The 17,478-nt window shown below is 39.8% G+C and overlaps 1 protein-coding gene across 6 annotated transcripts in view; it reads right to left on the bottom strand.

Annotated features, from left to right (window-relative positions):
* The window catches only part of EXOC4 (exocyst complex component 4), an 800,870-nt gene extending 785,573 nt beyond the window's left edge, over positions 1-15,297 (bottom strand). For 3 of the 6 annotated variants that reach the window (XM_061414741.1, XM_061414739.1, XM_061414742.1), the window contains exon 1: positions 15,168-15,297. In XM_061414741.1, coding sequence (XP_061270725.1) covers positions 15,168-15,253 — 86 coding nt within the window. In that variant the 5' untranslated portion in view covers positions 15,254-15,297. The remainder of the gene's footprint in view (positions 1-15,167) is intronic. The other 3 variants (XM_061414736.1, XM_061414737.1, XM_061414738.1) reach the window with 1 other exon arrangement.
* Between the last annotated feature and the right edge of the window lie 2,181 nt (positions 15,298-17,478).

The following is a 17,478-nucleotide window of genomic DNA, read 5'->3' as shown; positions in this document are numbered from 1 at the left end:
CCAAAGCCTTGGCACCCCAGAGTCCATGCTCAGCAGCAAGAGACGCCACCGCAACGAGAAGCCTGAACACAGCAACTAGAGAGTAGTCCCAGCTTCACAACTAGAGGAAAGCCCACAAAGCAATGAAGACCTGGAAGAAGACAAAAACATTTTTTAATTAGGAAAAAAAAATAACAGACTCGACAGTGCAGGAAGGAGAGGGTGGGACAAGTTGACAGTAGCATGGAAACATGTATCACCAGATGTAAAACAGACAGCCAGCAGGAACGTGCTGTATGATGCAGGGAGCCCAAAGCTGGTGCTCCTCGACAACCTCGAGGGGTGCGGTGGGAGGTGGGAGGGAGGGGACACATGTATACCTGTGGCTGATTCATGTTGATGTTTAGCAGAAATGAACATAATATTATAAAGCAATTATCCTTCAATTAATTTTTTTTTAATTTTAATCAAAAAATAAAAAGATGGCATTTGAACAGACCTTTCTAGAAAACTGTGGGGGGGGTGGCGGCGGGAGGAGGTGGCAGTGAGCAGACGTTAACTACCTGGGAACACTGATTCCAGAGACCACAGTAGATGCACAGATCCTGAAGTAGGACATGGTTGGCCTGTTAAAGGAATGAGGAATGGCCAAGAAGTCAATGTAGCTTCAGAGAAGCGAGGAAGTGATATGAGACAAGGTCAGGGAGGAGGCTGGGAGCCAGATCAGGACAGCTTTTCAGGCTCTTACGCCAAAGTGTTCTCTCAAGTCACCTGGGAGTTAGCACCAAGGCAACTTTCAAACAACAGCTAATGGTAAATAATCAGTAACAATAATCACTTTCAAGTTTCATGTCAATTCTATTCCACTTCTTTCCAAAAAAGATCTGAGATGGTTACTACAAGAATCTGGACAATAGAAACGAGAAAGGGGAACTAGTTAAAGAGATGTAGAACAACGTCATATAAATGTAAAACAGTTATGCAGGTCATATGGACAAATGTAGTGTGTATGAAATGGAGCCACCAATTCAACTTTGAGGTTCCTAGTAGCAGATGCAAAAAGGGAAACCTAGCCAGTAATTCTCATTCTTAAAAAGCCAGATTCCAGTTCCTCCAAGGAAGCAAACTTTAATAGTAAACTCTTCAAAAAAATTCATTTAAAACAAGGATGTTGGTGGGAATGCAAACTAGTACAGCCACTATGGAGAACAGTGTGGAGATTCCTTAAAAAACTGGAAATAGAACTGCCTTATGATCCAGCAATCCCACTGCTAGGCATACACACTGAGGAAACCAGAAGGGAAAGAGACACATGTACCCCAATGTTCATCGCAGCACTGTTTATAATAGCCAGGACATGGAAGCAACCTAGATGCCCACCAGCAGATGAATGGATAAGAAAGCTATGGTACATATACACAATGGAGTATTACTCAGCAATTAAAAAGAATACATATGAATCAGTTCTAATGAGGTGGATGAAACTGGAGCCTATTATACAGAGTGAAGTAAGCCAGAAGGAAAAACACCAATACAGTATACTAACGCATATATATGGAATTTAGAAAGATGCTAACAATAACCCTGTGTATGAGACAGCAAAAGAGACACTGATGTATAGAACAGTCTTATGGACTCTATGGGAGAGGGAGAGGGTGGGAAGATTTGGGAGAATGGCATTGAAACATGTAAAATATCATGTATGAAACGAGATGCCAGTCCAGGTTCGATGCACGATACTGGATGCTTGGGGCTAGTGCACTGGGACGACCCAGAGGGATGATATGGGGAGGGAGGAGGGAGGAGGGTTCAGGATGGGGAACACAGGTATACCTGTGGTGGATTCATTTTGATATTTGGCAAAACTAATACAATTATGTAAAGTTTAAAAATAAAAAATTAAATTAAAAAAAAAAAAAAAACAAGGAGACATTATACAATACAGTGAACAATGTCCTCAACAACCTTCTAGAAACAGTAACAAATCTTACATGGCCATTTCTTACACGTTCCTCCAAGAACGTAACATTAAAACACAACTAAGACCTAACAGATTTTTCAAAGACCCTGAATAGAGGCCAGAGTATAAAGCTTTCCAACGATTTTCATCTAAGAAGAGAATTTAGGGAATTTAAAGGACTAAGTGAATCAAATTATGTTTCATTAATTTCCGCCTTTCAGCAAGCCTTTTGATAGTTCAAGTTAACCAGACAGTAATTCTCTGAAGAGAGTCCACAGTACGAGTATTTGGTATTACAGGGCTAATAGGGGACTATTAAACATTGTAAGACAGAAAAGCAGGTAGTAAGGTTGAAAACCAACTGTAAAAAATTAGCCTGACCAGGGCTCTTGCCTGCTTCTCAAGATTGCCAGATTGTCACTCTGAAAGCATTTTAGGATATTTTAACAACTAAGAGTGCACAGAGTCCCACATACTACGGACTGAATTCTGACACTGACACATACATACACACACACACACCACCAAATTCATTATGCTGAAGCCCTAACATAATTGCATTTGGAGGCAGGGCCTAGAAGGCAGGTCATAAAGATTACATCAGGTCATACGAGCAGGGTCTTAATGGGATGGAACTGGTGTCCTTATAAAGAGAGGAAGAGACACCAAAGAGCCCTCTCCCTCTCCACGCACTCACAGAGGAAGGGCCATCTGAGGACCCAAGGAGAAGGTGACCATCTCCCAGCCAAGAGGAGGCCTCAACAGTCACCCAGCCCTGACTGTACCATCATCTTAGACTTCTAGTCTCCTAGAAGAGAGACTAGGAGATTCTAGTCTCCCAAGTTACCCAGTCTGTGGTATTTTGTTACAGCTGCCTGAGCAGACAAGTACACCACCCTGTAAAACACAAGCTGTGTTATTCTGCTTGGGTAAACTCTCAAGGCAGATGTTGTCAGTTACCCCCCACTTAACCACAGCAACACAGATTCTTCCACGAGAAGAGTCAGCTGCCTGATAAGAGTCTCAGATAACTGAATTAATTAACCTGCTATAAGAAATATTTAACATCATACACCTGAATTTTGGTGACACCTGTGGTATAATTAGCATTAAGTCAGGCTTTCTGAAAACAGTTAATATGCTTAATTGTCTACTAAGGGCATTCCTTGTCGGCATCCAGTGACCTCTCCTCCAGGAATAATAAAGATTCACGGAACAATTAATGGAAATCCCTCCAAGCAACTCAGAAAAACTAATTACAAGTAAGGCTCCACATATCCAGAAATAACTTACCGGGACCCAGCAGTTCTACACAGCAAAACCCACAGTAAAAATCAAGCCTCTTCAGTGATCCCCATTCTGGGAAGCACTCAACGGGACTCTCAGTAGACACACTACAGATCACTGAGCCCCTGCATTTTTTTTCCCCACTCATCAAGCACCTGAATCCATCAGTATGGCCTTCTCTCATCAGGACAATTCTTACGAATTTTTTAAATTGCATCATGGAAAGAACAGAAAATAAGGAGTCATCCTTACAACATTCTAACATTTTATAAGCCCCAAACTGAGAATTGGTAAATTCTCAGATATTCAAGGCTGAACTAATTTTTGAACCTCACTCCAAGCAGGAAGAAAACAATTTCCTGATCTTTCTAGAACATAATATTCTTTATTATTGGCCCCGATGTAAGAAAAAAAAAAGTCTAGAGCTGACATGATTCTTGAAATTGTGAACTGTTTTTTTCTAGTTAAAATGCGTTTAACTAGAAGATATTAAGCAACATTATTAGATCCACTTGGCCCTTATTTCAAGGGCTTCCCTGGTGGTTCAGCAGTGAAGAATCCGCTTGCAATACAGGAAACCACCTGCAATACAGGAGACATAAGTTTGATCCCTGGGTCAAGAAGATTCCCTGGAGAAGGAAACGGCACCCCACTCCAATATTCTTGCCTGGGAAATCCCATGGACAGAAAAGCCTGGCGGGCTACAGTCCATGGGGTCGCAAAGAGCACATGACTTAGTGACTAAGCCACCACCACCACAGCCCTTATTTCAAAGTGTGAATCAGATTTTCTTTTCCTCGAAAATAACATTAATAACAGCCAACCTGAGACATGTCTGAAAGTAACATATACCTGTTATGTCACGAAGGGCACTCAGTACAGTTCTGAGTAACATTAAGTACAAACTAAAGTGGTGGAGCAGAGAAGGCAATGGCACCCCACTCCAGTACTCTTGCCTGGAAAATCCCATGGACAGAGGAGCCTGGTGGGCTGCAGTCCATGGGGTCGCTAAGAGTCGGACACAACTGAGCAACTTCACTTTGACTTTTCACTTTCATGCACTGGAGAAGGAAACGGCAACCCACTCCAGTGTTCTTGCCTGAAGAATCCCAGAGGCGGGGGAGCCTGGTGGGCTGCCATCTATGGGGTTGCACAGAGTCGGACACGACTGAAGCGACTTAGCAGCAGCAGCAGCAAAGTGGTGGAGCCATGAAATTAACAGACGCTTACTCCTTGGAAGGAAAGTTATGACCAACCTAGATAGCATAGTCAAAAGCAGAGACATTACTTTGCCAACAAAGGTCCATCTAGTCAAGGCTATGGTTTTTCCTGTGGTCATGTATGGATGTGAGAGTTGGACCGTGAAGAAGGCTGAGCGCCGAAGAATTGATGCTTTTGAACTGTGGTGTTGGAGAAGACTCTTGAGAGTCCCTTGGACTGCAAGGAGATCCTACCAGTCCATTGTGAAGGAGACCAGCCCTGGGATTTCTTTGGAAGGAATGATGCTAAAGCTGAAACTCCAGTATTTTGGCCACCTCATGCGAAGAGTTGACTCATTGGAAAAGACTCTAATGCTGGGACAGATTGGGGGCAGGAGAAGGGGACGACAGAGGATGAGATGTCTGGATGGCATCACTGACTCAATGAACGTGAGTCTGAGTGAACTCCAGGAGTTGGTGATGGACAGGGAGGCCTGGCGTGCTGTGATTCACGGGGTCGCAAAGAGTTGGACACGACTGAGCAACTGAACTGAAAGTGGTGGAAAGAGAGGTTACTAAGACTACGAACCTGAACCAAACAAGTTTCAAACTGGTCTTCAAAGCCTGTTATGTGAGGCAGCGTCCTTTGATAAAATGAATAGTCCTACCAAGGCTTCCAATGAACTGTGAAAATGAGAGACCCTCATCATAATTCTGAGTTTTGGCAGAAAGAAAAAGATCACACATTAAATATATGTGATGTGTATCACTATATAATCACATAAGACATGACGTAGTCACTCAAAGCATAACCAAATGTAACACTTTTAAATCGGATTTTATTATATTCAATTAGACACTGCAACTACTTCTTAATTACGTTTTATTAGATCCCACAAAGTACAAGACAATCCCACCCCGACTGATGGAGATTCACAATGACAAGTTCCTCTGAAAAAATTTTCTGAGGCATAAAAACATCCCTTAATTCACTCCAAAGAAACTCACTTCATATCAAGTGACAGTAAACAATTTCTGCTTTAAAGTCAATTGAAAATTCACGGGTGTCTTGCTTCAGACAGCACTTAGGGCCAATTACCACACCCGATGCATGAAGTTTTTTGTATTTCAATTAATTCGGTTATATAACCCACACTTCTGGGGCCCAAAAGCAGTCAACTTGTACCCAACAGAGAAGGCCATTACCAAAATTAAGGAGAATCGCTCTTAACAAAGCCTACAATAGTCAAGCGTTAACAAAATCCACTTAAAATCTCCCCCACCCTTAGTGAACCAAACTCCACCTCTCTTCCACTCCCATTTTAAGCATCACATCCTTAAAGCATCATCTCCAGTCATCTCGTTTTTCACCTCCAGTGGAATGCCTTTGTTACTACAATGCAGTACAGTATATGATCATTTTAAATGTGTAGACTATTTCCTAATGAGGAGTTTCTCGTGAATTCCTCAGAAATAGTGTTTTGTCTATATTAACATATATGTTTATATTAACATATTATATGCTGATAGGCTAGTTTGGAAATCCTGGGTTACACAAATTGAAGCAGGTTTCAGAACCACATTCAGTTTCAGCAGACTTTAATATGTTAATGTTCAAGGTACCTCTGGGTGGGAGTGTTTGGGTGGGGCCGGAGTGAACAGAACATGAATATATTATGTAGCATTTCTGCAATTTATTAACCTACAGAACCTTGTCATTCCCACCACCTTCCATCTCCCCAGCATATATATTACACACATACATGTGCATGTTTACAGAAATTTTCAAACACGAACAGAAATTAAGGAACTCATCAAACTCAGCTTCAACAATCAGCAGCACATTCCCATCATGTTTTGTCTATACCCTCACTGGCTCTAACCTTCTTATTATTTTGAAGCAAATCCTAGTCATGATATTTTACTGGTTTATTTCGGTAAGTATCTCTTAAGAATAGTACTTTTCAAAAGACAGCCATACCATTATCTCAGCTAAAAACAAGTTAACACTACCTGGTTTCTTGTATCTTACTTTCCCAACTTACATCTTTAAGGGCTACTCAAAACTTTGATGAGTAGTGGACTCACCTGAGACTCCTGTAAACGGCAGATTCGGGTCAAGTGGTTCAGGCGGTGCCGAAGATTCTGCATTCCTAACAAGCTGTTAAGTGATATTCTGAGTATAAAACAATGCTTCTCGTAATATTCAGTGCAACGATAGTAAGTTTAGACAGCAAGTTTCCAATGGAAAAAACACCTGAATTACATGCCACTGTATTTTTTGAAAGGGCTTTAAAAAAATTTTTTAAAAAGTCAATAAAGGTTCAAAGGTTCTCCTAAGGATCTTGAAATACATTTCTTACCATGTTACATGATACACAATTTTCCCTTATAACTTCCTGTTAAATGGAGGGTCCCTGGTTTTTCAAGGTGAAAAACACAAAGGACTGGCTACCATAAAGACCAAGGTCATAACTCATTCCATAGCTAAAAAGCCGTTAACAAAAACATAAGGAGCAGCAGAGTATAAGACCAGAGGGAGCAGAGCTCACCACTGCAAACTGAAAAATGCCAGCACAAGCTGAAATACCCCAGTGCAAACAAAACCCAACCACCAACAGAAACATTCTAAGTACCATGCCGCCCAAAGAAAATACATTTACTAGCCACTCTAGCGGAGAAGGCAATGGCACCCCACTCCAGTACTCTTCCCTGGAAAATCCCAGGGATGGAGGAGCCTGGTAGGCTGCAGTCCATGGGATCGCTAAGAGTCAGAGACAACCGAGTGACTTTACTTTGACTTTTCACTTTCATGCACTGGAGAAGGAAATGGCAACCCACTCCAGTGTTCTTGCCTGGAGAATCCCAGGGACGGGGGAACCTGGTGGGCTGCCATCTATGGGGTCGCACAGAGTCGGACACGACTGAAGCGACTTAGCAGCAGCAGCCACACTAGACCTCAGGTTAACAAACAATACCATCACAGGTATCAGATAAAAAAAACTATATTTTAAAACATAAATATATAAACAGATACAAACTAGTTCCAAGGCATTTCTAAGAGTTCTGAAGGAAAAGCTCCTGAAAAAGAACTATATGAAGTTAATTTTAACTAAACACTCCACAAAATACTACAAAATCATTAAGACCATCAGTGCTGAGGTACCTAGTTCACTTTTAGGCTACAACTTTTTTTAGAGCATCTTATGCTTCCTCTTTGAGCATAGGCAACCCAAAATTTGGACCCAGGAAAATTAACCTTTTGAGATTTTTTTTTTTTTTTTAATATGAAGCACTGATAGACTTCTGCTCCAGGACTGGATGAAATCATAGGAAACAGATCTACCCTCCCATCCAAAACAACAAACAAAAGATTTCAAACTTGGACACGAAAGCTGCTGGAGTTTGCTGAGCGGAGTCCTGGAGAAGACAGAGCTAACCAGAGCACCCTGGAGATCTGTGGAGAAGCTTCCTAGAGTCTTCCCCCAAGCACGTGTGGTAGAAAACTACTCAAGGCCACAATAAGAACCACCTGAAAGCACTTGCGAGAACAATGATCTGAAATGACACACAGCCAGAGTGAAAATCTCACCACTCACAGAGCACGAGGTGGAGCACTAAGAAGGATTCTGCCACAGTCTGAGATAAAACCGCCCTCAACTAAACGCTGCTTGGCTCCTGATTGTTGTTTACTCGCTGAGTCGCGTCTGACTCTTGCAACCCCATGGACTGGAGTCCACCAGGTTCCTCTGTCCATGGGATTTCCCAGGCAAGAATACTGGAGTGGGCTGCCATTTCCTTCTCTAGGGGATCTTCCCCACCAGGGGATTGAACCCCTGGCTCCTGCACTGCAGGCGGATTCTTTACTGCTGAACCATGGGGGAAGCCAATTAGTAAAATTTAAAACAGGGCCTCAAAGGGCTACACTGTTTCTGAGTAAGTTAACCACATCCCAGAAAACAATAGTCAAGAGTACTTATGGGAAAACAAAGATATCCAAATTGAGTACATAACAAGGTAAAAATCACAGAGTCTAGCATCCAAGAAGTGCAAGGCATGTGGGGGGAGGGGAGATTAATCAACTGAAACGAATCCCAAAATGATGACATGATAAAATTAGTGAACAAGAACACTTAAAGAGTTACCTGCATTCCGTACGTTCAAGAAACTACAGGAAAGACTGAAAATATTTTTTTAAAAGATCCAAATTAAATCTCTGAAAGAGCAAAACCACAATCTAATAAAAATTGCATTACATGGAATTAACAGCAGAATGGGAATTGCAGAAAAGATTAATGAAGTTTAACACACAGCAACAGAAACCATATCCAAAAAAAAAAATAAACCCACCTAGGAAAAAAAAGACCAAAAAATAAAAAGAGAGAAAGATAGCATCAGTATTCAGGGAGCTGTGGGACAATAGGAAGTGTCTTAAACTACTTAGAGGTAAGTATGACAGACAACAGGTGGACTTACACTTGAAATCTACAAAGAAACTGCTGGGAGAAATTGACTGAAGAGAGATAATACTGTTTATGGATCAGAAGACATATTGTTGAGATGTCAACTCTCCCATATGAATCAGGACATTCAAAGAAATCCTAACCAAAATCCCAGTGGGTTTATTTTAGAAATTGATGGCTAATTCTAAAATGGACATGGAAATGCAAAGAACCTAGAAGGGCCAAAATTAACTTTGGAAAAGTAGGAGAGAGCTGGAAAGCTTATGTTGCCTGTCTCCAAGATTTACAAAGGCAGAAATCAAGACTGTGCAGCATTGTCATTAAGATAAACAGACTAGAGGGTCAAAAAATAGATCCACACTGGCCACCCGATTTTCGATAAAGGTACAAAAGAAATTCAGGGGAAAAAGAACAGTCTTTTAAACACGTGGTGTTGGGAACAACAGGGTATCCTTACAAAAAAACTGAACTGGAAAAAGAATTAACAAGGATGCCGGGAGTGTCTATCTTGACATGGGTAGTGGTTACAAAAGCAAAAATTGTCATATACTTAATATGTGTGCACTTTGCTATATATATATATACCCTAAAAATGGAGACAGTAAAGTTATAAGTTTAACACATAGAGTATGATATCATACTTTTTTTTTATTATTTCTATCTATCCATCCAACATTTAATACAGAGAGACACACAGAGAAAGGGAGACAGAGAGAGATCTGAAATTAGGTTCAGCTAATACTAGTGATGGTAACTTAAGGAAAATAAAGTTTGGACTCATATTTTTTTACTTTCATCTGCAGTTTTCTGCATTTCCATTGTTTGATTACTTTACAATGAATATATACCATTTTTATAACAATGCAATGATTTTTAAAAGCTTAAAGAAAATTTATTAACAATGGTTAATTCTAGGTGAAGAGAATATGAGTAATTTATATGTCTCTATCATTTTCTATATTTTTAATCCCCCCAGTTAAATATTTATACAATTACAAAGATATAATATCATTTTTGTTATGCTAAAAATATGTTAACTTTGTTATAACTACAACCATGTACATGGACAGGATCTACATGAAAACCTTAAAAACAAAAACAGTATTTTGAGAAACGGGAGTTTTAGATGATGTTTCTCTTTGATTATTTTTTTTTAACAAGTTTGTGTGATACAATTTTTATAAACGAAAATGGGAAAAGTTGCGATGACAAGCAGGCATAAAAAGAGAACAGAAAGCACAGAACGTTGGTGAAGACCTCACATATATACAACAATGGAGAAGATCGTCTTTTCAACAAATGGTGTGAGAACTGAACATTGACCACAAAAATCAGTCTAGACAGAGATCTTATAGCTTTCATAAAAATTAACTCAAAATGAATATGAGATCTAAATATCAAACACCTAGAAGTCAGCAAAGAAGAAAACTGAGATGACCTTGGGTACAGCAATGACTTTTTAGCTACATCAAAGACATGATCCATGAAAGAAACAAGTGACAGCTGGATTTTACTAAGAAAAACTTCTGCTGATCATATCACCCAACATTAAACAGCCTGGATGGGAGAGGAGGTTGGAGAAGGGTGGTGGTGGTGGTGTAGTTGCTCAGTCCTGTCCAACTCTTGTGACCAAATGGACTGTGACCCGCCAGGCTCCTCTGTCCACAGAATTGTCCAGGCAAGAATACTGGAGTGGGTTGCCTCCACTCCAGGAAGATCCTCCTCCAGGGGATCTTCAAAACCCAGGGATCGAATCTAGGTCTCCCACATTGCAGATGGATTCTTTACCATTTGAGACACCAGGGAAGCTCAAGAATACTAGAGTGGATTGCCAAGCCCTCCTCCAGGGGATCTTCCCAACCCAGGGATCAAACCCAGGTCTCCCGGCATTGCAGGCGGATTCTTTACCGCTGAGCCACAGTGAAGCCGACAATCTCCAGGACTCTGCTCCAATGGCCTTTCCTGCCACAATTTGTGTCATGGACCTCAAAGCTGTTTGTTCAAAGCTCTAAACCAAAACGTGGACTCCTGCAACAAAGTGTACTTTGAATTAAATACAGGGCTGACCAAAATACTCTGAAGAGGAAGGGGCTTTAACAGGCGTCTACAATAAACGATTTTCTAAGTTTCTGGAATTCCAACTTCTGTGAAGACATAAAAGTTGATGACAATGTGCTCCTTTTACTGCCTTCAGACCTCCTTGCCATCTGTAAGCAGTGTCTGTCCACAAAAGCTCTGCTCTGAGGTTTCAAGGAGGTCTCCTCCAGTCACAGCTGAAGTTTGTCTTCCCAATTAAGCCAGCTATTAAAGGCTAACTTATAAAGAGAAGAGAGTCAACACTTAATTGGGAAGTAAATCACCTAACAGTAAGTGGTAGACACATTTCCCAATTAAAAATCTGACAAGACCTCACAAAAATAAAATCGCATCTCCAAAATGCCATCTTGCTTATTTCCCATTTAGAAAGGCTGCCTGCCCCAACTTCACACCAAGCAAAAGGTTAGGGGGGGAAAGATCAATAGAAAAGTAGAAAATGCTGTGTCTGCGTGTGTCCGTAAAACTGTCCAAATTGTACATCAGCAGGTAATCAGGTCCACCAGATTACTTTCATTTTAAAGGGTCAGGGGCAAGACTTAAAACCAAAAGCTGTGGTTAACAGCAGCTTCCAAAATCAATCCTAAACACTATGCCTCATCAAAGCCCCACCTCACGAAAGAACCACCTCTTTTGTTAAACCCCCGAGTCCACTCTCTGAATCATCCGGCCGTCCTGAAATGGCTTTATTCAGTATTTTGTAAATGGTTAAGAATTGCACTTATGAGTCTCAAAGCACTTAAATAACCCATCCACCAAATGTAACCCCTCCATTACAATTACACTATATTTTTTTACATCATTTTGACTTTTAAATGCCTTAAAGTGATGCACTATCACACTAGCAAAATAGTCACCATTTAATTACTTGGTAAATCCCATGGACAGAGGAGCCTGGTAGGCTACAGTTCATGGGGTCGCAGAGTCGGACACGACTGAGCAACTTCACTTTTCTTTCATGGCTGCAAACAGTGATGAGGCTTGGGTATTCCCCATGTGTACTCTGACACTGTCCTCAGGTCAAAGCCTCATCCACCTACAGTCTTTTTCCAGTTAAAAGATGCTTCTAACAATAAATGGTGTTCCAACTAATAGGAATAGTATGAGAATATAAAGTGCTATGCTAATATTAATACATAATGGAGCACAGAAATGACACTTTTTACATATCAGAGAACTAAAGGAGAATTTTTAACATTCACTATTCAAAAAAGGAAAACAACTGCTCATTGATAGAAAAAGATAAAGCTAAACTAATCAAACTCTTCAAAGGACAATGGACTCTATCACTCACAAGCCATTTATTTTGTGACAACCTGACAGGTCCAAGGAAGCCTGCAAGAGAACTCGCATGTACCAGAGACATCTTCAGGGATGTTCAGATTTTATAAACCTGAATCTAAAATGGTTTTCCTTTCTGAGGCTTGTTGCCAAAGCAACCAGGAAAGCTACAGTCTTTAAGAGAGAATTGGAAAAGAGGTTAAGGATAAGAGGAGGTAATCAAAGTTTCATGTGAGGAACTTACAATCATGAATGCAATGTTGCAAGAAAAGTAACAGGAAGAATACAAATTGAACAGACAGACAAAGCAGCAACTTCAGAGTCACAGAACAATCTACTAACAAGACATATGAATCCTCCATTCTTTTTATTCCCATTATATTGATACATATGACATACAACATTGTAATTATTTAAGGTACACAACATAATGATTTGAGATATACGTATATTGCAAAATGATTATCCCAATACGTTAGCATCCATCACCACAGATCTTTCCTTGTGATGAGAACTTTTAAGAGCTACTCTCTTATCAACTACTTTCCTCTTTGCATTCTTCCCTCAATTACGCCCCCGAAACTCCCGCATCCCAAATACCAAAGTAAAACTACCATTTTCCTCTCATTCATTGCTATTATTTACAAAATGGAAACCACTGGCTGTTTTCAGAGCACATCAGGGAGGAAACAAGGAATTAGCAACACCCAAATTTTCACTCCAACACCAAAATTTTCCTGTGACTCAGAGAAATGTTGAAATACTCTGAGACCAATAACATCCAGTCTTAAGGACCCTAAGTAACCATGAACCCCAATCCTTACTAACCTCGCCCAGGATGCTAGATCTGGATACTCCAATATAGCATGCTGGTAATAGATTATAATAAAGTAAAAATGTTATTCAAGTGATCTGAGGTGGCCAAGGATATGGAAGAAAAATGAGTTAACAATATACCACAGAAGGCAGAGTAAAAAATGTCCAGGTCCAAATCACGGTGGTAATGTGAAGGTAACAGAGAGAAACGAGCCACCAAATCATATCCCATAACACCCAGCAGGAGAGTCCCCCTGAAGAACACATAGGCACTGTCCACCAAAGGCAACATATGTTTCCAATCAGTATCAGTTTAAAAAAAAAAGCTTTAGTTTGATATAAAGGTTTTTTCAAATATAGGACATTTTGGGTAAATTTAAATGACCTTTAAGAAAACTTATATACAAAAAAAAAAAAAAACAAATGAGCAAAGACTACAAAATCATAAATACATAACTGAGCAGGTACATTTGTATACACTGCTATCTTCCCTAATCCCGACTCCACTTTTGTTGAAAATAACTGCTCCTTCTCCTAGATTGCCAGCACATTTCATCTGTCTCATCTAGCCTTATGTCACATTGTTACTTACATATTTTATCCCTCAAGTAGTCTATACTCTCAAGGGTACCATCATGTCAAATTCATGTTTGCAAAACTCGGGGCATTCACTCATTCATTGAACAAATATTTACTAACTACACAGTAAGTGCCAGGCTCTGTACAACACACTGACACTAAACTTGTACTGTTTATATGAATGTTGACTATAAAGCAAAAATAAATAAATGAACAAGCTCAAAAAGGAATCCAAATAAATTCATGTATTATAGTTCCACAGGAGTAAAGCTGGGAAACTAAAAATATTCTACTTGGAGTTTTAGTATCATGATAAACATTTATACTACTTGTGTTTTGTCTTGGCAAGACTGGGTCCACAAGAAAACTGCATTTTCTCTGTATGACCTACCAAGTATATTACATATTTCCATACAGAGAAGAATTATCCTCTTAATCCTAAAGAAAATTTAGTAATAATGATTTCATATGTCACAATCTTACTTTCAGAGAGGCCTAAATACCCTTGAGATGGGTCTTTATCAGTCCATGAGTGGGTGGGCTGTTTTAAAATTTAGATCTGTTCATTCATTCAAATGCCTACTAACTACCAGATACTGTTGAGCCTAGGTTTTTAAAAGGTCATCAGAAGCCCTCCAAAACTTAACCGAAAGTTTAGTATAGGTGGGGGAAAGGGGGAGGGAGATGTTTCATTTTATTAAAAATACATGGGTTGAAATTCATATGCTAACAGCATAACGTGTCGTAATACATTTTGTTCAGCTTGCTTTTAGCCACTCCCTGTATCATCCTTAGCTGAATTTTAATGAATTATCCACCCTTACTAGAATTTACTTTAAGAAAAAGTGGCCCCTAGAAGGTCGACTACTTCTACCCCCACCATATACAGTCTGGGAAAATGATATGCAAAGAGGATAACTTGAAATTTGTTTTGCTTTTTAAAGACTAGATCGGAACACGAAGGCAGAACAAAAATCAGCACGGATGTGTGCCTTCAAATCCACAACTCTTCTAACCAGCTCACGACAGGCTCTCGTATTTGAGGCTGAGCCATCCATGCACAGGTGGTTGGAGGTGTTCAACGTGTGAAAACAAAATCTGCAATTCGTGACAGAGGTCTCCGGACGTCAGGGCCTGACACCCAGAAGTCCAGGGAACAAGGTGCCTTCCACAGTGAGCGATGCTGAAGACAATCAATCAATACATGTATGAGTAAGTGAACACACCTGGCTTTCTCTACCAAACCCCAAAGACCGTGCTTTTAGGGCCCGGGGACCCTAGTGGAAAGCTCTGGCAGTAAATTAGATAAACACTGAGAGGCCAGGCTCCTCCCTCTGGCCCAACCCCAGAGAAAAAGTGAGAACTGCGGGGGCCCTTGGGAAGGGCTGGGGGGAGGCAAGGAGGGAAGGGAGGGGTCGGCAGGGTGGAACCCAGCTAACCCTTCTCCCTTCCAAAGCGGAAATCGAGCCGCTGCCCCCTGTCCCTGCCCCTGCCTCCTGCCTCCCTCACCTGATCACAGAGATGAGCAGCCCCGAGGGGTCTTTGCTTTTGCTGACTGTGCTTCTGTATTTCCCACCAGCTCCTTCTGCCGCCATCTTGGTGCAAGGGAGGGAGAGCGGGTGGGCTGGAAGGAACCAAGTGTAAACTCTGTAATTGACCTCTCTTTAGAGTGCACCAATGGGAGAAGTGAAGTCCAAAGTCACAGAACTGGATAACCCAATCGCTGAAGAGAGGAGGCGGGACGTAAGAAGTAAGTTTCAGGCCCCACGAGCTCTCTAAGCACTCTGGGAATTGTAGTTTCCTTCCGCTGTTCCAGGGCGCGCAGGAAAACTAAACCAGTTGCGATTTGGTGAAATCTTCTAATATCTTCATTTGTATTTATTCTGATCTTGAGTTTTTCCCCAGTTTTATTGTTTTTAGAATTTTATTAGTTTTTAAATCATATTTATCTGACGATGCCAAAGCGCGTACATGGGGTGTGTATTTCAGTAGGGTCTTGTGCTTGATGTCTGTATGACAAAGTTTTTACTTTAAACACAAGTAGTTTTTTAAAAATCCAATAAAATACGAAAATGGATAGATACAGAAATTCTTTTCTTTAGTATTATCTAAAACTAAATGCTTATGCATTAGTTTAATGTGTGAATTCAGTTATTTTATTTCCGGACAATTCTAAAAAATATGTAAGGAGTAACACACAAATGGATATTGATAAAGAAAACAGAAAAACCGGGAAACAAAACTGACCAGCTTCAGATTCCTTTTCTTCTCAAGCTAAATAAAATATAGTTGGCAATAATGCACAACTGTGCTTTATTAACATTTTTACTGGTAAGTTTTCATATGTCCTGCATCTGGCTCAACTGGCTTAGTCATAAGTTCAGTAGATGAAATGAACAGAACAAGATTACCATAAGAATGGAAAGTGCATAAATTGAAGAGGGAAGGTAGTAAGTGAGCTGCTTAGTAGCAGTAGAGATTAAAGAACTTCAGAGATGAATAGAAAGCAGACAGAGTGGTCCTGGAGCTGTGAAATAGCGAGCGCAGAGCACCTCCACTACTTTGTTTAGGCAGGTATCAGCTGGCAGAGGTTCACAGTGATTTTATAAAATAACTTTCAGACACACCCACACACACATATACTTATTTTTTTAAGTGTTCATTACCTCTGGCTCAATAATTCCAGTTCTAGGGATTCTGATTCTAGAGAAATAGAGAGAGAGAACAAAATGTTAAATTTTTTAAAACAACATAGATGTATTAAGTAAATTATAGAACATCCACACAAGAATATAATATGTAGCCACTGGAAATCATAGTTTTAGTGGTTTTTAATGAAGAAAAGATGTTCGTGATGTACTTGCAAAAAGCAGGTTATAAAATTAAAGAATGCACGTATGTGAAAAGGGGTAATTGAGCCTAGTGCCTTAGGATGTGGGCAGTAAGAAGGGAAAAAAAAAAAAACAGGATCACCTCAGTTGAAACAGAAAAAGCTTTAGATAGAATCGAAAAACGTTTTCATGATGAAACACTCAGAAAACTGGAAGTAGAAGGGAATTTATTCAATATGATAAAGGTTGTTTATTAAAAAAAATACAGCTAATGGTATCAATGGTCAAAAACTGAATGCTTTCAAGCTATGATCAGGTACAAGACAAAGATGCCCACTTTGCCACTTCTATTCAGTGAAGTAATGAAAAGTCTAGCCAAAACAATTAGGCAAGTAAAAAATAAAAGGCACTCAAATTAGAAAGGAAGAACTAAAACCATCTCTATGTGTAGACAACGTGGTTGACATATGGAAATCCTAAAGAATTTTTTTAAACTATTAGAGCTAATAAATTAATTCAGCAAGGCTGCAGGATGCAATATCAAAACAAAAATATCAATAGTATTTTTAGACACTAGCTATGAACAATCCAAAAAGGAAATTAACAAAACAATTCCATTTACAATAGCATCAAAAAAAGATAAAATATTTAACAATAAATTTAACCAAGGAGATGAAAGACTTAAACACTAAAAACTACAAAACTTTGCTGCAAGAAATTAAAGAAGATGTAAATAAATGGAAAGACATCCTGTGAGCATGGGTTGGAAGAATTAATATCATTAATATGTCAATACTCCCTAAAGCTATCTACACATTCAGTGCAATCCTTATGAGAATTCCAATAGTCTTCTTGCAGCATTGGAAAACCTGATCCTAAAATTTAAATACAAGGAATTTACTGTATGGCAAGGAACCTCAAATAGCCAAGAAGAATCTTGAAAAAACTGTGGTATGGTATGTGGTATATCATTGAGATATCAACAAAAT

The sequence above is a fragment of the Bos javanicus genome, chromosome 4 (genome assembly GCF_032452875.1).
Source record: "Bos javanicus breed banteng chromosome 4, ARS-OSU_banteng_1.0, whole genome shotgun sequence".
Lineage (NCBI taxonomy): Eukaryota > Metazoa > Chordata > Mammalia > Artiodactyla > Bovidae > Bos > Bos javanicus.
This window is presented reverse-complemented; position numbering and strand designations above follow the sequence as displayed.